A 21,373-nucleotide genomic window follows, 5' to 3' on the forward strand; every position below is an offset into this window, starting at 1 on the left:
TTGTATGTACTCTCGTTACCAGGGAATGAGTTCTGTTTTGTGTACATTACGTAATTGGCTCTGACGGAATAGTCTGTAATGTACAATGGCCACCTGGGAGTGGTGTATATAAGTGATGGTGGGAGCATTTTGCCAACTGTCTTAGGTACCAAAACCACTTGTTCCACCACCGATACATTCTGCTGGGAAGAACTTTGCACTATCCGATAAAGCTCCTGTTCCGTTTCTCCATCTCCTTGGGACCTTGGGAACTGCCATTTCAATTCAGAACCATATTTGTTGACGTCACCACCCAGCTTTGTTGAATTAAACAAGCACTTATTAGTACTGAAGTGAACATGCCATGTTGGTGCTATTTTGAAAAGGCAGTTCCAGTGGTCCCAATAAAGTGTACAATTGGTGCCTTTTGGCTAAGATCAGGTGTAGATTCCCATGTACGCAGTGGGGATTAAAGGCACCCTCTGCAGGCCATGGCCTGTCACGTGGTCCTCTGGCCAAGAGGCCAGTTGCTTGAAGCTCGAGGTGCTATGTGCCTCTGGTGCCGGAAAATACACAAGGTGTTGGGATGTAACCTTTTGCACAGAGTAAGGCACTTTGTAATAAGCACTTTGTTTATCTAGTAGCACCACATTTTCTTTTTCCTAGCATTTTATGGGGCAAGGACAATTTTTGAACTTCCAGCCAAAAGGCTGTGGCCTATATGACACCTATTTTTTTATTATACAATTTGCACTAAACATTCACTTTGCATTTTTTCTTGTATTTGTGTGTTTTTTTTCACATTTTTGGGAGGTAGGACCCTTATAGGCCACCATCCTCCACAAGTCGTTGGAGGCCCCTCCATATAGGGAGTCTGTAGATTCCAGTCCAAAGTAAAGGCTTTTGCTGACACCTGATAAATAGGGGCCCATCCAAGCTTTGTGGCAGAGGTGGGCCTGAAAACCCTTGCCCCCTAAGGGTCCATTAGGCTTCAGGGATTAGAGAGGTTAGGGGCTCCCTTTAGCTTTAGCAAAGGAGTTCTGAAGAACACAATCTTTCTAAGGGGCCTTATGACTCCACGTTATGGGGCGGAACAGGGTCTTTGATCTATTGGAGTTGGCCCAAAGTACCAAGCATCCAGCACATTGGGAGAACTGCAGTGGTGATTGGAGTCAGGCACCTAGGTCTTCAATATAAAAATAATTGGTACCAGTTCCTTAGCAGGATACAGGCTGACAAAAGACACAAAAGTAGATTAAATTTAGGTTGTTTAGTGGGAGGATGAGTTGGTCCCAAGTTAATATTTTGCATCGGTACCTCTAGCTGGTCCATTACATCTTATATCATTAGTGGGCAGCACAGTGGCTTAGTGGTTAGCACTTTTGCCTTACAACACTGGGTTCATGAGGTTGATTACGAACCATGTTCTTATCTGTGTGGACCCTGTGTTTGCGTGGGTTTTGTCCAACTGGTCCGGTTTTCTCCCACACTCCAAAAACATATTAGTAGGTTAATTGTTACTGCCATCAAATTGACCCTAGTCTCTCTGGAATTTAGACTGTAAGCTCCAGTGGCCCAGGGACTAATATGAGTTCTCTGTACAGTGCTGCGGAATTAGTGGTGCTATATAAATAGCTGATGATGATGATATCATGTTAACTATGTTTTGCAAATGTGTAAACATATCTCTTATTCTCAGAAGTGTGACTGAAGTATTTGGACCCTTGATAATTAATTGTAGCTGTACACTATTGACTGTTTAAGAAAAATTACATATACTGTACATCTAAATTCGTGCAATTAATAATATGTTTTCTGCCTGTATGAATTGCTGTAAGTGTAGTAAATAACTGTATCTATTTAAGCTACATGCTTGTGTCAGTGATTCATATCCCTCGCCAACAATCAGCTTAGCCTTCTGGTGACAGAAATGAACAGACTGATACCTGGTAACCACAGCTATCGTTTTGTTCAGTAAGAAGATTAAATGACGTAACCAGGATAAAAATATCCTCCGGTTCCCATGGCAACCTGTTTCTTTTCCAGTTCTGGTTTCTAAGTATAATACGAAGTTTTTGTATTAATTCTTTAATGCAAGAAATAATACAATTATGTTGCTTTTTCAAGTGCTCAATGCTAATGTAGATGGTTATGTAATCGGATACAGTAACAGATTATTTAAAATAACTTTGGCCTTGAATGAGAAATACATGTAGGTCTTCTACAGTTCCTAGATAACACATAAATAACAGCATTCCCAAAGGACATGACTGCTGCTGGTTTTTGATGCTGTTAATAACAATAATGCAGGGTGTGTGTGTTGGGGGGGGGGGGGGGTAGGGGGGCTTTATAGTGAAGTAATTTGTGAGATCAGAGAGGTTGACGGGAATAAAACACATAGTAAGGGCAAGTAATCTGTGGCAGATTCACTGAATCCTAGCTCTGTCCTAGGTGGACAGTGCACAAACAGGGCTTTAAATGGCTATTTTTATCCTTTTGCTAACTTAAGAATCCATACACGAGTCCAGCGAGCATGGCTACACCATGCTCTGATCCGTAATCTCCATACATATGTTTATTTTTTTAGCCCAAGGATCAGTGATCCCTCTTTCAAGCTCTCTTTGTTCTAGGAAGATCAGGATTGAGACGGTGGACTGTTGGGAACTTAGCTACTTAACATACGAAGAGTACATGAGCTTTTTAAACAGCCTTCTCTAAGGTCCTGACTGCTTGCTATCATGAGCTATTAGGACAACCTGCTATAAAGGTCCTGACTGCTTGCTATCATGAGCTAGCAAGACAACCTGCTCTAAAGATCCTGAGAGCTTGCTGTCCAGTTGATCAACACTTTGTTGCATTCTCTTTCTTAAACAATGAAAATGGCTAGGCAAAGCTTTAAACAATTGTTTGCAACAAATAAGTTGCTCCATTGCTGGAGCGCTGACATCTGAGAATGACATTTACATACTGGTGTTTTATTAATGTTTTACAATCTGGGTATTTATAGCTTGACACAGACAAGTGCTGAGACCTGGCTGTGTATGTAGGAATTATGGTGCCCTATTGTGCAGGACTACATTAGTGTGACAACCGCTTTTGGCCTCAAACCTATAATTATTGCAGCTGGAAATGGCTGTTTTTCACATGCAGATACTATGCTCACTGTAGACCAATGCTTTGTCTGCAAACTGGTCTCTCTCCTTATTCATTCAGTACTTCTGATTCACAAGACAGAGTAGCTGTGACGTAGGAAGAGAACATAGATTATTATGCTGCTTAGGGCACTCGCTGTCTTTATATACTGTCTCCCAAGTGAAGGGAGCATATAAAAGCATAGCACAATATAAATATAAATATTTTAATAAAAACTACTTCTCAGCTGTGGCAGAGTGCACTCAAACTCTTGTGCCAGAAATGACTGACTCGGCAACTGTTAGGGATTACACTTTCTCTCCGGTGACGGAGAGACAGTGTGGCCAACCTGTGGTGTGTGGTGGCCAACCTGTGGCTCTAGAGCCACATGCGGCTCTTTGAGCTTTAAAATGTGGCTCCTGGCCGGGAGCATCGCCGAAGTATAGTGTTCCAGGTGCCAGCAGTGGCAGATTGGAAATCATTCATTTGCTTGACTGACCAAGAGGAGATGTGTCTTGTTACCCTCCTTTGCCAAATACAGGGAGGTCATAGTGTCACAGACAATCAAATCAGGGAAGCAGGAGGACAGAGTGTAATGTGCTCTAACTCTTTCCTCTGTGCGGACAATTAAGGGGCATGTGAGATCTGCTGGCATGTGAAGAGGCTAATGGGCATGTAAGGAGATATGATGGCATTTGGGGAGATCTGATGGAATGTGTGTGTGTTGGCATGTGGGGAGTTTTGATTGGCATGTAAGGACCATGTGGGAAGATCTGATGGCATGTATTAGGAATTTAATAGATCTGATGGCGTGTGGGAAAGGTGATGGTCATGTAAGGGACATCTGGGGAGGTCTGAAGGTATTTACGGGGCATGTGGGGAGGCTGATAGGTATGTAAGGGACATGTGGAGCGATCTGATGGCATGTAAAGTGCATGTGGTGAAAACTGGTTGCAGGTGGGGAGGTCTGATTTGCATGTGGAAAGGTATAATGGCATGTGGGGAAGTTTGATGGGCATGTGGGGAGATCTGATGGACATGTAAGGGGCATGTGGGGAGACCAGATGGACATGTAAGGGGCATGTGGGGATCAGGGGAGGGCTGTCAGATTTCAGCCTGGGTGGCAAGACTCGATTCAGCAACCTATTTAAATGGAAAAAATGCAGGTGACCCAGCCTAAGGTAGCCCATTATGTGACCGGCCCGGGGGACAGATGCACTCTTCTACATCTCCAGTGTGGCTATTACATGCAATGTAAAGTACTATTAATTCATGGTGAATGAGAGGGAGGTGCAGACCTAGATTATATTTGTTTGGTGGGGTTTGGGAGGATATTTAGTGTCCTGCACCATTTTTCACGGGCTGGCTGTCTGCGGCAGTGCACTATGTTACATGTTTACAACACAATTGGAGCTGCCAGGCAGGATTCTCTGTCTGCCTCTCAGATGACAGGCACGTATATAGTGTTTGTAGCACCCCCCACTGGTGAACATAGCCTTTTTATTCTCCAGGCTGTTCTTTGGGAATATTGTTACCTAAACTGTAACTGAAACATTTGGAGTGTGTGCAATGCATTGGCACAAATAAATAGAATTGTTCATATGAGTAAAGCCAATCCAATCTGCTAACAGGATGTAGGGGGTCTGTGCCAGTACACACAACAGAAATAGATATTCTGCAACCACTCTGGTGCACCATATCCCTCTTATTGAATGATAACAGCTGCTTCACATTAGCTAATTGCTGCTTATGACATTATACTATCCACTGTAATAAAGTCCGTTCATGCATAATTTTGGGATTTTTTTTCTCTGCTGTTTTGTGAAGGATGTGTGTCTTTTATAATTGGAAATATCTATGTTCACAGATTCATGGGGTTTCAAAATATACCCACTAGCACTCAATTTCGTGCTACAGCGTATAACCATTTTCAGTTGTTTGTCCTTTGAATGAAAGAAACAGGTTAGGCCTCACACCTGTTAACTTGTTCATACAGTTGCAGCTTAAGTCATTATAACCTGTTCTGTTCTAGGTCCAGAATCAATAACATCAATGTTGTAATATTGTACACACAAATTGATACAGCTATTTACAATTACAAATCCCACTCTGCGATTAATCCATAATGTCTAATATACAGTATATACATTCAAAGGTACACTTAAGAAAATGTAACATTAGGCCTCTTCTCCACAATTTACCAAGTGTGTGGAATCGGCACCCAAAGCACTCCCCATCTTCTCCATGCCCCAACACCTTCACTTTGTGTTATTCTGGCATCATACCTAAGAACTACTAATAACATTCACAATTATTTGTGTGTCTAGTTTGAGAGAATTGCAAATGTTTGTAATTCTATTTAAATTTGCTGTGTTGTTTTGAGGAAGATATTGTCCACTGTTATCAGCCATTTTCTACAAAAGGTCGCTAAAAGAGTTTGACTGCAATGTACTTCAGTAGGATTACCGAAAGGAAATGTGCTGTTTGTTTAGGAGAAAAAAGCGGCTAAGGTCTACCTCGGTGGCAGCCAGACAGGCAGTGTAATCAGATTTAGTGGGGCTGAGCTCCGCAGCGAGTGATTTGAAATTATTATTATTATTATTATTATCTTTTATTTATGAGGTGCCACAGAGGTTCCATAGTGCCCGACATCGAGCATGGGACAAAACAGAACATGGCATACAGGGCGGTACAAAGACAAAGTGCAATAAACACAAATCCGACTGAGAATAGGTGCACAGGGAAAAGAGGTAAAAGTGGAGTTCAGAACAAAGAGAGAGTGGGAAAGCGATGGAGTAAGGCGGGGAGTGAACTAAAGGAGGCTGAACCTGAGCCCAGCGGTGTTGGCACTAACAGGATTGGGGGAGTAATGGAGTAGCAACGGCAAGGGAGAACAGAAGAGACAAGGGCAGAAATGAAGTGTCGAGATGTAGAAAAGTGGCTGGGGAGCCAAAGGCAAAGGTACACAGGTGGAAAAGCACACAAGGATAAGAGGCCCCTGCTCAACGGAGCTTACAATCTAGAGGGGAGTGGGGAGATAGGTTGAGAAGACTAGAACTCTGAGACAAGAGTGAGGGTGAGGTGTAGTACAGTTGGTGAAGGATTATGGTGAAGAGGGCAGAGGAGAGGTTAAACAGAGGAAGGGAAGGCTTCCTTGAACAAATGGGTTTTGAGGGAGCTTTTGAAGATTTGCAGACTAGGGGATAACCTGATAGAACGAGGCATTGTTGGCTGACCGTAGAGGGCGAGAAGGAGTATGCATGGAGATGAAGTTGGATAGGTAAGAAGCAGTGGAATTATAGAGGACTTTATAGGTGACATTGAGGAGTTTGAAAAGGATTCTGAAACAAAGGATGAGCCAGTATAGAGCTTGACAGAGTGGGGAGGTACGTGAAGAGAAGAGAGAGAAGAAGATTAGTTGGGCTGCAGCAATGAGTATGGACTGAAGAGGGGCAAGACAGGTCCGGGGTAGGCCAGTTAGGAGGAAAGTGTAGTAATTAAGGCAGGAGATGATCAGAGAGTGAATGAGAGTGGAATCAATAAAGGAAAGGTCTGATTCTGTTGCGGAGATGGAAGCGGTAGGATTGGGTAAGGAATTGTTATGTGGGGGGTGAAGAAGCGGAAGGAGTCAAGAGTGACACCCAGGCATCGAACTTGGGGAGGAGAGGTTGGTAGTACCAAAAGCTATGGAGAGGGTAAGAGGGGATGGGTGTCTTCAGGTGTAGTTCAGATTTGACCATATTGAGTTTGGGGAAATGTTGGGACATCCAGGAGGAAATGGCAGTGAGGCAACAGGCTAATTAGTAAGGAGGGAATGGGGGGGGAGGGGGCAAGAGAAGAGATGTAGATCTGGGTGTCCTCAACATAGAGGTGGTACCGGAGGCCGTAGGAACCGATATGATCACCCAGTGAAGAGGGCCTAGGATGGAGCCCCTTAAGGAGTCCAACTGGAAGAGGGGAAGATGGGGAGGAGGAGCCAGAGGTAGAGCCCGAGAAGGAGCAGTTGGATAGTTAGGAGGTGAATCAAGAGAAGGCAGTGTCAGAAGGTCCCATGGAGCGAAGGATGTGCAGCAGGAGAGGATGATAGACTGTATCGTAGGCTGAGAATGGGAAGGGAGTAGTGGCTCTTAGAGTTGGCAGATAAAAAGATTATTAGCAACTTTTGCTAGAATGGAGACAGCGGAAACCAGATTAGAGAGAATTGATGAGGGAGTTGTCAGAGTTGGTAGTTAGACGGCTGAAGACCAGTCGTTCGAGCAGTTTAGAGGCGAAAGAGAGTATGGAGCAGTAATTGGATTGGGTGGTGGGTAGAAGATTTGTTTCTTTTTAGAATGGGCAAGACTAGGGGGTATATTTACTAAACTGCTGGTTTGAAAAAGTGTAGATGTTGTCTATAGCAACCAATCAGTTTCTAGCTATCATTTTGTAGAATGTTCTAAATGATAACTAGAATCTGGTTGCTATAGGCAACAACTCCACTTTTTCAAACCCGCAGTTTAGTAAATCTACCCCTAGAGCTTCTTTCAAGGAAGAAGGGAAAATTCCAGAGGAGAGGGATAAGTTGAAGAGTTGAGCTAGGTGGGATCATGCAGCGGGCGATCTGAGGAGTTGGCAGGGGATGGGATCAAGGAAGCAGGTAGAAGGGGAAGAGGACTAAAGTACAGAACGTACTTCCTCACCCGAGGTGGGGATGAAGGAAGACGTAGGTTGATTGTTGGAGGGCTTTGAGGTTGGTGAGGCAGGGGGATATGAGAGAAGTGGGAGGAGGAGATCTCTGTTCTGATGACATTAATTTTGGTAAAGAACATTACAAAGTCATAGGCAAAAATGGAGGGTGGAAGAGGGGGAGGGGGGAGTAATGAATTGAGTGTGGGGAAGAGGCAACGGGGGTTTGATGACTGACTGGGCAATAATGAGAAATTTAAAGAAGGATTGTTTGGCAAGGGATAGGACAGATCTGTAGGAGGAGAGGATGAACTTGAAGTGGAGAAAATCTGTCAGGGAACAATATTTCCTCTAGGGGCGTTCAGCAGTGCATGAACATGATTTGACGATATGTGTGAGTTTAGAGTACCAAGGTTAGGGGGTATGAATGATGGAGACAAACAGCTATGGCAGGGCAGGCAGAGTCAAGGGCAGAAGATGGGGTGTGGTTGCAGAGGGAGGTCGCCAGTGGGACCGGTCAGGTAGGTTAAGTGGTCCAGAAAGATCACACCTGGTGAGAGTGTGTTTGAAACGAGTGGTAAGGGAGATTAGGGTGAAGGAGATGGGATGATGGTCAGAAAGAGGGAATAGTCCTGCCTTTTATGCTATCCTCTCAAAGAGGCTGACAAACACCCAGCTAAACTAGCCTTCCATGTTTTGCGGCAACAAAATGCCTTAAAGCCAAATTTTGCATGGAGACCCACCCCGAGTCTCTTCCTTTTTATTACTTATGTTTTGTTCATTGGATGTATACAGAAAATTACCTACCATCTCCAGAACAAGGACAACACCTTTATCCAGGTTTGTTCCCCTTATTCGTTCCCTGTTGTTGTATCAGGATCAACCTACACAGCTGTCTGTTCCACTTTACCCCCCTTAGAACCTACTTCGATATTCATTTGTTGTTTTTCCGAAGATTCAATCACAATTAATCTAGTGTCCCTGGTACTTTTTGTTCTTATTCCGAAGCATTTTAAAAACCTATATAACTTGGCCGTATCACAAAGTATTAGACCCCTTCCCCTCCAATCCTCCCTCCCTTATTTATTGTATAGTCATTTGTTATTTATGTCAACTCTATTGCATAGACTTTGGATTCTGAATAAATACAATTATTTATATCTGTGTTTCTGAAAGTATCCAATTAATGTTAAATAAAGAGTTAAAAAAGTACATCTTAAAGAGATGACACTCCACCTAAATACTTCTAGCTGTTTTACTATATCTCACACAATATTTTTAGTTTATACACTCTTTTGCATAAGTTTTCTTAAGTAATCCATTTAGTAATTTTTACTGTGACACAATTGACATCCTGGTGTCAGGTAAGGTGAAAGGTCAAAGGGGGAATGCCCCTTTTTACTACTTGGGTGAGACGGGGGGGCGTAATGTTACGTATTACAATTAGGGGCAATTGCTTTGTTTGTGAAATTTGATTCCACAATATTCTAAAAAAATGTAGCAATGTTTCTGCTGAAAGAATTCCAAATACATATATTTTAATTGACAAGTCCTACATTTCAGGCTCAGCTGAATCTGTACAGGAGATTAATGGAGGAACAGAGCAATATATTGCTTTCTAAGCATTAGTTGATTCAGCATTTCATGGCTTTCTAAACGTAAACATTTTAAAGCTTCATTAGTGCTGTTCTGCATGCAAAAATGTTTCAGGTGGAAAAAGTGCTTTGTTTGCTGTTTGGGGAATTCACTAATTTTGCTGTCTGAGAGTCTCACTGTTGTTCTGTTCAATTTACAATCCATGAAGCATTGGGTCTGTGCTTAATAGGGACCTTAGCAAAGACACAGCCCTGGTGTCAGCACTGCTCTCAGCCAGCCATACTGAAGGTGTACTGCAATGCAAAGTGGTTTGGTTTCTAGAAAACAGGTCTCTTCTGCGAATCTAGGATCATATGGAATATACTAGAAAGGAAACAATTGTGAAACTAATGTTTTTGTGTATAAAACTGTGGTAGCAGTTTTGTTCTGTAGAGCCACTTAACATAAATAATAAATATACATGGAGACAGTTTGCAAGGACTTACAATCAATGTTGCCTAATGGTATTTTACCATAAAATTTACAAAAAATGCCTCTAACAGACATAGAGCTGTGGGTGGGGTACAGGGTTCCTCGGTCCGGGCATACCTTGGGGGCCAATCAGTGCCATGTTATAATGAGGGTGGCTGAAGTGACCACCAAGAAACCCATGAGGCCCCAACCACTTATGGAAGGCCCCATCCAAGTAGGATTATAAGTGAGGCCAAGGGCAGGTCGGGATCAGCATTGGATTTTTATAGTTTTCCAGTATTGGAATAAGCACTTACAGCAAAATGCTGACACTTCTAGGTTATATAAAAGACTTGTATGGTGCCATGTCACTGAGGAGTTCAGAGATGGAGCTCAGTGCATCTTCTGACAGCGAGGCTCATTAACCTGGATGTCACTTGTCATGAAATATGGATTACACTAAATCTGTCAATGCTGGAATTAGAGGTGACGGTTTCTTTAGTTTGAAAACCTCTTTCATAAAGTATTCATATTTGGTATCTCTACACCCAAGATGTTATTTTAGGAAAAACTACTTAATTAATTTTGGGATATATTTTAACTAATTGTTCTGCTCACACACGTATACAAAGTCCTTTCTTTCGATGGGGAATATTTATTATAGATGGTATAAAACTGGTGTTTTCAACAGAGATGGGGCTTCTACCTATTAAAGTCCCCTTGCTATAGCCGGTGATAGCTTTCTGGGGCCTCTCGGCAAAGCAAGGAGAGCGGCCGGTACAAGGGTCCTCCTATCACTGCCTCAGGATGACAGTAGCAGGACAGAATACTTGAAGAAAGGCTTTATTTAAATAAACAAAGCTTTTCTTCACATCATAATGTTCTTATTCAATTGCATTTTTTAAAGTTTTATATTTTTAAACATTTTAACCATGCCCGGGCTTCCAGTTCCACGACGCATGCATGTACCGCCACTGTCCTCCTGCCAGTATCGGCATCACAGAACAGTGATACCAGAGGATCCTTACTGGGAAAAAGATCATTATTAAAATAAATATTTTTTTCCTCCTATATTTTATTATTTCTTTGGATTTGTTTCGTTTGAAAGTGGAGCTGAAAGACCAACTAGTCTTTGATTTCGCCATATGGTGGTAAATAGGAGTCTAAGAATTTAATCAACAAGGAGACTCCAAAATCACACTGTGGCATAAGCCGTATTATTATTATTGTTGACTATTAACTCTGTGCTCCCCTTTTTCACTGTGGAAAACAGAATATACATAAAACGGGGACATTCAAGGTAGACAAAATAAATGCAGGTGTGAAAACAAAGGTAGGGGAGAGCCCAGACCGTGAGAGGGCTTTTAATCAAGTGCATGTATGACACTGGCTACAAGTGGGGATTGGGAGCCCAGCACACATCTTGTAGGCATGGGTGAGAGGTGGTTTTAGAGAGGGGGTGCAGGTCAGAGGCAGTTTATAAGAAAACATGGTATTTTATATTTTGTACAAATATTACTGCTGCACAGATCAATTACATTCTATTGCTGTTCAGGCATTTTCTAAATGTATTGAGGTAATAAAATGATTTGTATAGCCCCACAGCTTAACGCTACATCTAATATTTCCTTGTCTGCAAAAAGCACCATATGGTATTTCCATAAACTGCTTATCTCAGCTGTGAGATTACTGTATTTTGTTAAAGAAAAATGCATTTTGTATGTTTATTTTTGTGTGTGTTTTCTCACGTGTGTGCTTTCTTTCCAGTTATTTAAATCACTGTTTGCACTTGGTCATCTAAATGTTTATTGTCAAAAAGACTAAGATGAAAAATCTACCTACTGCTAGACTGAAGTGTGAACTGTCTGTTTGTGTAGATGACTCTGGGGATGAAGAACAAAGTTCTCAGTCTGACAAGAGCGAGTTGCACAGCTCCCTGAAGTCTCTGACCAGTAAGCTGGATGACCTCAGCACATGTAATGACCTCATCGCTAAGCATGGCGCAGCACTCCAGCGCTCCCTAAGTGAGCTGGAGAACCTGAAACTGCCAGCAGAGAGCAGTGAGAAGATCAAATCTGTCAATGAAAGGGCCACTCTCTTCAGGATCACTTCCAATGCAATGATCAATGTGAGTCCTTGGTTATTTGTCATCCTTTGCATGCTTGAACTCTCTTTCTGCCACTTTGATCTTGCTTTAAGATGGCGCATTATGAAATTGCTACATTGGGCTATAGTCCAGGGTCCAAACACCATATAGGTTAAAAAATCATACCTAGTGATGCAAGCATGTACTCGTAGCATATAACTCCCAACATTCCACTCTGCATTAGCCCCAATCCTTCCAACGCAATATGTCCCTCCCCTTATAGTTGGAGAAAATCAGGACTGTCCTGATAAAATGTGGACTGTTGAGGGATATGTTTATTAGAATTTTTGTTTTGATCATTCCAGTTATCATGTGATGTTGACCTCTGGACATAATTATAATACAATTCAGTCACACCCTATACAGATATAGAACACTTCAAGCACCTAACATGATCTGACCATTGAACTATAATGTAGTTCAATTGTTTCTAAAGTCCTTCTCTATAATTTAAAGCTCATTTAAACTTATAGAGCATGCAGGCTAAGAACAGAAGCTAAAACCACATTTAGCAATCAAAACTATATAGCAGACTAAATTAATGTTTTCCATGCCTTAAGTTTGAAATGGACAAAGAGGGACACACGCATATTAATGGTAACATACACTTTGCTTGTAGAGAAACACATGCACTACAATAGTCTTTTAATTACAAAGCACAGCTTGCTATAAAATACAGCAAATCACTTATAATAGCATCTATGCCATATTGAATGTAGGAGTCAAAAAGGTATTTTTGGAAACTTAAGCAGATCTATACAGACACTGTATGCACTTCAACAGACTTCCAGCTGCAACTGGAAGCCACAACAATTACAAACCACCAAGAGAATACATTATACTATAAAAGGTAGATGCTAGCCTGAATATAGGATGTAAACATGCATATGTCAGTGAAAATAGGAAGTGAGCTTTAGAACACCTCTTAAAGCGGACCTGTCACCTACACAGTCCTCACAAGTTACTGATTATTATACTAAAAATAGTGACAGTTGAGCATCCAAGTCAGTCTTGATTTCCAGTATCTACTTACATGTGGAATTGCTCCTTCCCATGACCCCCACGAACTAGCGTGTGAACGCGTTCTGGGTGCCCCTCTTCATGACGACTGGACTGATAGTTGTGATAATGCCACCTCCAGCTCATTTTGTGTTAGGATAAAGGAAAATGTATATACACTCCTATCTCTTTGGTATTACGTCCCTACCGTCTTCAAAAGATGCTACCGGACTCCTCTCATGCGGGCGGTTCATGCTCTGGTGTCGGCACATTTCTTCATATATGGTAGGACTGCCTGAAGGTGACTCAGTTCTGGGGGATGTTTTATCCCTGTTAGTCTATACTCCAAATAGACCTCCCATCCTGCCCCTTGGCTTCCCCTCTGCTACAAGACACCAGAATAAATTAGCCCCTCACATTATTTCAGCTGCCAAATTGCAACTGACTGGAAGCACAACGCCCCTCCCTCCCTCTCCACCGCCATTACCTGAATGTGGCACGGCTACTGTATGAAGTTCATGGCCAGCATCATCCACAACTCCTCCAAAACCTTTAACAATATATGGGACCCATGGTTGTCGTACTTCCAATACCGCTCCCCTCTCTCTTAATTTAGCCTCTACCACCTGTCACCCCCCCCCCCCCCACACTCAGCCACACCACCTTTTTCTCCCATCTTCCCCTCTATCCTTCTCTTTTCCCCCTTCCCTTTCTCTCCTCTCTTCATCTTAGATTTCAGTCTTGTCTCCAGCTGTTCCTTCTTTTTCTTCTCTTCTGCTCCAAAAAAGTTTCCGGTCATTTCCAACTGCTTTTCTGCTTGTTCAGGGTACAAAAACTAAAGCCTTTGTTGTGTTCACATTTGCTTTAACTATTTCATTGTGCCACTGTTTTTCCATTCTGTAATTTCTCCTTTTTTTGACTGCTACTAAATAAATGTTCTAAAATAAAAACAAATAGCGACATTTGGAAGGTATGCTTACACACAGTACTCCTATGAGAATGTAACCTATCAATCCACTAGGACCCTGCACCAGGATGGAACAGTGCCTCACCGAGCCCAAACTTACCTACTTTCACAGAAGTTCTGGGAGATTCCTGAAGTTCTGGCAGCTTTCCCAGACTTCTGTAGGGTAGGCCTTTCTTCTGGATCCCAGCCACTTTCTAATAATGTGCAGGATGAGTGCCTCAATTACGCAATTTGGTCCCACCCTGGTGGAGTGATGACATGATTGTGGAACTTTGCTGCAATAAGCTCTGCTCAAAGTGGGGAATACGGGCTTCACCTACAGGCCCCCTAGCGACTAAAGCTCTTCCACTGAACCAACACCTCATTAATAGATCCGTCCTCCTGAACGATGGTCAGACCATGTCACAGGTTCAGAGAAAACTGATAGTTTGCATACTGGTTCAGCCCACACAATGGAGATGTGTGTTTAAGTGACAGGTCCACTTCAACTGTCCCTAAGTAGTTATAGAATGGTGAGAGGCGTGAAGAGTATTTAACTGCCTGAGTAGTGGGAAAAAATTAGACCGCACATTTCCCAGAGGTCTGCAACATAACTGGGTCTGCCTAAGAAGCTGTCTACAACACTCCGATTACAGCTATTCATGGCTAGAAAGAACAAAATGCAAAAGCTGAAGCCATAATTTTTTAATTAAAGTTATGCAGGATGACATAAGTCAGTACATTTAAAGTAATCTGAAAGAACCTCTCTCAGGATTGGAGTGTTGGTTAAATGAGTCATATTGGATGATTTCTGAATGTGAGAGCTTACACTTTAGAGGGAGGCAGTCCAGGCATGTAGCAGACTTTTCTTTTCTGAAGGGGGGGTGGAGATTTATTGGTCCCATCTCCTGCCCCCTCTCCAGTGGCCTACAACACTGTGTCACACAAAACACTATATAGTTCTAAAATCACAACAATAAGAGTGACAAATAACAGATCTCTCTGAACAACCATGTCTGAAAATACAGATTTGTCTGGACAAATGGAAAGATTGACGAATGTGTCTGAAAAGTGTCTCTGACAATATAAATTCATTTCTACGCACTTAATAAATGATGGGTATAGTATAAAAATGAATAATTGCCATATAGAATAAAACTGAATCTAGGCAATATACAACATTGCAGTAATAACTACATCTTTATTCTCGCTTCTAACACATTCACTGTATTTTTTTTTAATCGTTATCTGTTTATATATCAGGGAACAATACAATTTATGACCTATGTATTTTAATAAGATTATAATAAAGGTTATTAATGGTAATATGTTGTGAAACATCCATAGAGTGCCCCTATCAAACACATTCCTTTTCTTCTTTTACCATACAATTGGCCATTTGCCCTGCAGTTTGCAGTGATCAGGGGCTTCAATTGGCAAAACTTAATTTTAATGCTCCACACATCCACTGAAATGTACAGTATGCAGCTGCACTGGTGAAGGGGAATAGTTATTGCGGGAGCCATGGAATTTTGCCGCACCCTCCCCAACTAAGTTTAGAAATTATACTTTTATTATTAACTAGAAAAAAAATAACTTTCGAAAATATTTCACAAAAGAGAAACAGATACCAGGTTCTGTTAATAATGTAATTGTAATAATACAATGGAGTGAGATAAGGTAGATTGAGCAGTGTGGAGAGACATGGGAAGCAGTTAGCGTAGTGTAAATAGAACAACATGGTAATAGAGATGAACAGATTGGGCATACTGAGAAATGAAATTACAGACAAGGGGCCTGATTCATTAAGGATCTTAACTTGAGAAACTTATTATTTCAGTCTCCTGGACAAAACCATGTTACAATGCAAGGGGTGCAAATTAGTATTCTGTTTTGCACATAAGTTAAATACTGACTGTTTTTTCATGTAGCACACAAATATCAACTTTAAATGTCCGCGTGCAAATAAGCTATCCAGTATTTGTGTGCTACATGAAAAACAGTCAGTATTTAACTTATGTGCAAAACAGAATACTAATTTGCACCCCTTGCATTGTAACATGGTTTTGTTCAGGAGACTGAAATAAGAAGTTTCTTAAGTTTAGATCCTTAATGAATCAGGCCCAAGGTTTGCAAGTGGTTCGTTAAATCAGAAGTATTCTCATCAGTGCTAGGAAGTCCATAGGGAGTGTCCAAAGAAGGTGCTTGAGGTGGAAGGTTAACAGGACTCACTGGAGTGTTGAATTTTGACCTCTCGTAGCAGTGACATTTTTACCTCCTGTTTGAACTCAGACTTGTGCTATATCACTCTTAATACACATGTGATCAGTGACTTCACTCATCCCCCAATAACCTCCCACAACAAAGACTATCAGTAAAGGCCTTAAACAGTGAATGTATAGCATACCATGTATTAAGAAATAAAATTGCACTTTCTTATTTCAGATACTGTTGCAGAGAAAGATATTTACCATATATTATGGTAATGGGAAGTTTTGTATTGCTGCGATAAGCAGTGATAGAAAACTAGTCCGTCCGCTTCTTAATCATAAATGCCCCCATAGTATAGTATGCTGCAGGAGGGCTTTGAACACTCTAATAGATTGTGAACAATGTATAAGATTTTGCATACACTTTTAAATAAGTTATTTTTTACTGCTGTGTGTATGAGCATTTACTATGTAATACTTTATACAGTGGATTTTAGCATGGAAAACGGATACGGTTGTCCTATAGACTAGTGGTTTGGTCATTTTTCATTTGCCATACAGTACATTCTATAGTTTGTGCTTGTTTCTGTTAGACCAGGAAAGCATCGGGTTGCATAAGCTTACATATCATTGTTTAGGAAATGATGTAAAGAACAGCAATGGTGTTAGGTAATGGGGAGTGTGCGGTCTTCACTTGTCAGGATGTTGGGTAAGGAGGAGACTTGATAAACTGTTTATAATATGTTGTTCTAGCAGATTGGTTATTTTCAAATATACCCGATTGTGGCAGAAGTCACAGTTACTCAGGTTAGTGCACCAATCCCATTTTTTTGTAGTGTTGCATGACCAGTCTAATAATATGAATGTAGATAGAAATGCAGCGTGTTCGGTAAACTGCTTCCTTATAGGACAACAGTAAATATACATAACTTACATAGATCTAATGAGTTGATTTTATAAGAATTGTAAAATAAATTTTGCAGCCTTAAGACATGGTTAAAGAGCATGTAATCTGTTTGAAATTAATATGTATCAAAGACAGTGTATTGCTAAATACTATGCATTAAATAACTTGAATGTCATACTTAAAGCAGTGATCCCATATAGAAAGTTCTTTTGTCTTTTATCTTTAAGTAGCAAATTAAAATAGTTTTGAATCTGAATCATTTTTCTTAGCTGTTCTCTGTATAAATCCATACTTGGTCATTCTCCTGCACCGTGTGGGATATGGTCTCAATGACGCGATTCGCCGGGAATATAGTCATAGTGACCCCGCCCCATGACAAATTAACGCAACTGTGTCATTTTGTTGTGGGGGCATGGCCAAAATTCCAGGATTTGTGGCATCCTGTCCCCCTCTGCTCTTGTAATTCACCTCCCCTCCAAGAGATAAATATACCTAAAGTTAGCGTGTGTTTAAAAAATAGCAAACCTCATTTTTCATAAAATTGCTGCTTTAACTTAATATGTCCACCATGCTCTTTCCTCTCCTCTGCAGCAAGTTACTATGCTTCTCTAAATAAGTAAACCTACAGCGACTGACAACTAGGCAGGCTTGCTTGGATGTGTTGATTCACAGTAACCTGACTAACCAAACTTCATCAGGACACTGTCCTTGACATGTGGGAGGAGTTACAGCTGTCTGTAGTGGTGCGCTGCAATAGAATGGCAGGTTAACACTGAACAATGTATTATATCTTCATGATTCATAGTTGAACATTTAAATGTTGTGATTTATGGTCCTTTTATGTCACATGGATTTGGAATCTTTACCTAACATAATTATGGAACAACTATTTTGTTGCTCTCTTTGTAAGATTTTTGAAGAGTTGAAATAACATAGGCCTATTAAACAAGTATGGTGACTTTATCACCAGGGCAGCTATAAGGCTGATTAGTCATACTTGCCAACTCTACCGGAATGCCCGGGAAACTCCCGCATTTCGCGAGAGTCTCACGTACTCCCGAGTGTGGCAATCTTCCGGATCTGCCCACTTCACTAGGAAGTTCCAAAACGTGAATGGCGGCGTTTGGCCCCACTCCCTGCTGTAAAATGACGCGTTTGCTTTATAACGTCACAGGGATGGATACAAATTTTGGCGCCCCTCCCCCGGCAGGCTCCCGGAAGCCAACTTTCAAAAGTTGGTAAGTATGTGATTAGTTTATCGCTGCAATTCACACAAAAAATCATTCCAGCAGCTGACTGATACACAGTTGTTGGCGTGACATTTTTATTTGTAAATTGAGCAGATAAAAAAGATCAGTTTAATCACAGAAGAAAGGGGCTATTGTTAAAATTGTGGATTCAGTACGCTCAAAATCATTGACTTTGGAGCTTAGTGAATTCACAGCAGGCCCTTATCCTTCGTGTTAGTAGGACTATTTCCAACCATCAGGGTTTTATTATACAATATATTTTAAAAATGCACATCTTGCAGAATGGGAGGCAGATGAAAAGCATCTTTTCTGTTTTGTGTATATATAAATAAAGCATATTAAAAAAAGTTATAATAATGAAGTTAAACTAGCTTAATTTCCATGTAAACAACCACAAAATAAAATTTGGGATAGTCCCCAGGCGCCTATACAGAGACAATGAAGTCAAATGGGCGAAATAGGTCCTATTTCGCCCATTTGACTTCATTGTCTCTGTATAGGCGCCTGGGGACTATCCCAAATTTTATTTTGTGGTTGTGTACAAGGTACTTGGGGGGAGGGGTCTTCCCCCCCTTTCACTGTCTCCATTCTTTGGCAGCCAATATCTACCTACACTGGGTATATGCGCAGATATAATACCCTCTCTATTGTATAGCTTAATTTCCAGCTTGACGTATCAGAGACATACCTCCCTAATAAAATAGGAATATGACAACATTTGTCCACCTATATTAATGAGCGTTAATATGCTGCCTTTTTAATAGTAGGTGCAGAAAGTGTATGCCACTGATACAGATGTCTTCCGAGAATGAGATATTGGTAGAACATACAGCTGCTTCTACCAGGGTGACGTGACATTCCACATCTAATTGGACACATTAGTCACAGCTGGTTTACTGCACCTGATGCTATTAACTCTCCTAGTACATGGCATCAGGTGCAGGATGTGTAAGCTTGTGAGAGGGAGACCTCAGGTGTGCGGTTACATCTATATCAAACCATTACATGGTGCTTTTGTAGACTTTGGGGTCTATTTATCATTGGTGGCAATAGGAATAATTTTATATTGCTGCATACCGCTTGTTAAGGTTGGTAGATCTTGTAACCTCGCTCTCTGTACAACATGATCTTGCATTTTCTCTATAAAATATATCAACCACAGATAGAAATGCTCATCCTCTAAGCTATACAGAAACTGTCCTGTTAATCCTGCCTGTGTTCAGTGTTCAGACTCCTGCAAAATAATTAACAGATGAACCTGCCTGCTAATGAGACACCTACAGCAGCTGTTGTGTTTGGGATTTTTTGTTTAACAGCTAGTCATTTATCCTGGAAGCTGATTAGATAAAAAATATAACCTTTTATGTGGGGTATGAATTAATTGAACAAAAGTAGACAACAGAGAATGAATGCATTCATAGTTACTGCAAATGACAGCGCATGTTAAATATAAACACTCTTCTTTCTGGTCATTCCAGTGAGTCGGTTATCTTGATCAAACAAGCTACCTGAATCCCTGGAATGACCGGAGGGTTTCTCTATAGTAAGAGTAATTAAAGGGAGTGTCCACTTTGAATGGAGTTACCTTTCTGCCACCCATCCTGTTTAGTAGGCAGACAAAAGTCCCTCCCCTAATACCTTCGCTGTTTCTCCTATAGAGCTACCTAGAAATTCAAGTCTCGTGTTCTAACTTAAAAGTCGACCTCTGATTGTATGGCCACGGCCTTCGCCGAAAGAGGGTCTGTATTTAATTTGTTGCAGTTTTTCAGGCCTCTGGGCTGTCTAATAGTTTTTTTGTAACTTGTAATGAGTGATGTCTATATTTGGGAATAGCAGATAAATATACTGGAGTCCCTGTAGAAGTATACTGTACACAATACACTCTGGAGTTCCAGGAGGTAGATTCCCAGCCCATGTAACCACCTGAACTTGCCTATGTCTAGGAAAGGTTTAATAAATTAATATAATTAAATGGTGTTTTTTAGGTTTTTAAAATATGTTTGTTTCTATGACAGTCTGCTAAGATGAGATTGCCACACACAGTATAACATAGCATATCCTCTCTTGCATTACTCCAAAAACAGTAGGATGCCCAATAAGATTATTATCATTCGTTATAAAGCACTGACCTATAAAGCGGTGCTGTTTCAGTTGCGGGGAACAATTTATACATAAGGTTGAATAACAATTATTTTAGAATAACAATTGTAGCATATTAAAGCAGATATTGCACAGGACACAGCAATAGTTCTACTCAGGTGTGTGTGTGTGTGTGTGTATATGTATATGTATATACAGTGTAAATATATATATCAGTGTAAAATCAGAAAGTCACGTGAACAAACCTGCTCAAATATTATAAATCACATACAATAGGCTGCTTCACTTTATAAACATCAAATTGCAGATCTAGAACCTATGTAGACAAAAAAGAAAGAAAAGCGCCAAACATAGTGTGATATCAATTGAAAGTAGTAACCAATAATTCGAATTGGCCTCGTACCAAAAATAGGAGATAAATTGGCTTATCTGAAAGGTATCCCACTGCGATTCAGATCTCCTTTCCGTGTAGATTACACCTTCTATCAAATAGATTCCATACTAAAACTCAAGAGAAAGTAGCAAAAAATAGTGTAGTGCGTTCATGACAGATAGGTACTTCCCATAAAAGACACTAAAATGTCGGTACATTAAGTATAAATAAAGCAGGCTTTCATCTGTAACAGACTTTATCAAAAGGGTATATATATTATACCCTTTAGATAAAGTCTGTTACAGACGAAACGCGTCAAGGGAGCATTGTTTTCTGTGATTCCTAATCAGTGGTGAGAAGGAGGCTCTGTGATCCGCGGCCAGAGAGGCGTTCTAAAGGACACTTGAAAGCTCTATCTAACAGATAAGCGTGCTTTATTTATATTTATAGGCAACATTTCCTGTTCTATTTCTGCACCGCATCTTCCACCCTCACAACGGGTACCGCCCTCCTTAGCGGTCCCCATAGGATGACAAGCAAATGTCATGTTCCAGACACAAGATTAAAACTCTAATCTCTCTTCTGAAGAAGAGGGTGAGTTGTTAAGCGAGTCGGATGAG

General features: G+C 40.9%; 1 protein-coding gene across 3 annotated transcripts in view; it reads left to right on the top strand.

Annotated features, from left to right (window-relative positions):
* OSBP2 (oxysterol binding protein 2) overlaps positions 1-21,373 on the top strand; it is a 184,219-nt gene that overhangs the window by 94,160 nt on the left and 68,686 nt on the right. For 2 of the 3 annotated variants that reach the window (XM_075178585.1, XM_075178588.1), the window contains one exon: positions 11,700-11,950. The exons of the other annotated variant lie outside the window; for it this stretch is intronic. In XM_075178585.1, the coding sequence (XP_075034686.1) occupies positions 11,700-11,950 (251 nt within the window). The remainder of the gene's footprint in view (positions 1-11,699; positions 11,951-21,373) is intronic. 3 annotated transcript variants of the gene reach the window in all.

Source organism: Mixophyes fleayi, chromosome 1, assembly GCF_038048845.1.
Source record: "Mixophyes fleayi isolate aMixFle1 chromosome 1, aMixFle1.hap1, whole genome shotgun sequence".
In the NCBI taxonomy this organism is placed as follows: Eukaryota; Metazoa; Chordata; class Amphibia; order Anura; family Limnodynastidae; genus Mixophyes; species Mixophyes fleayi.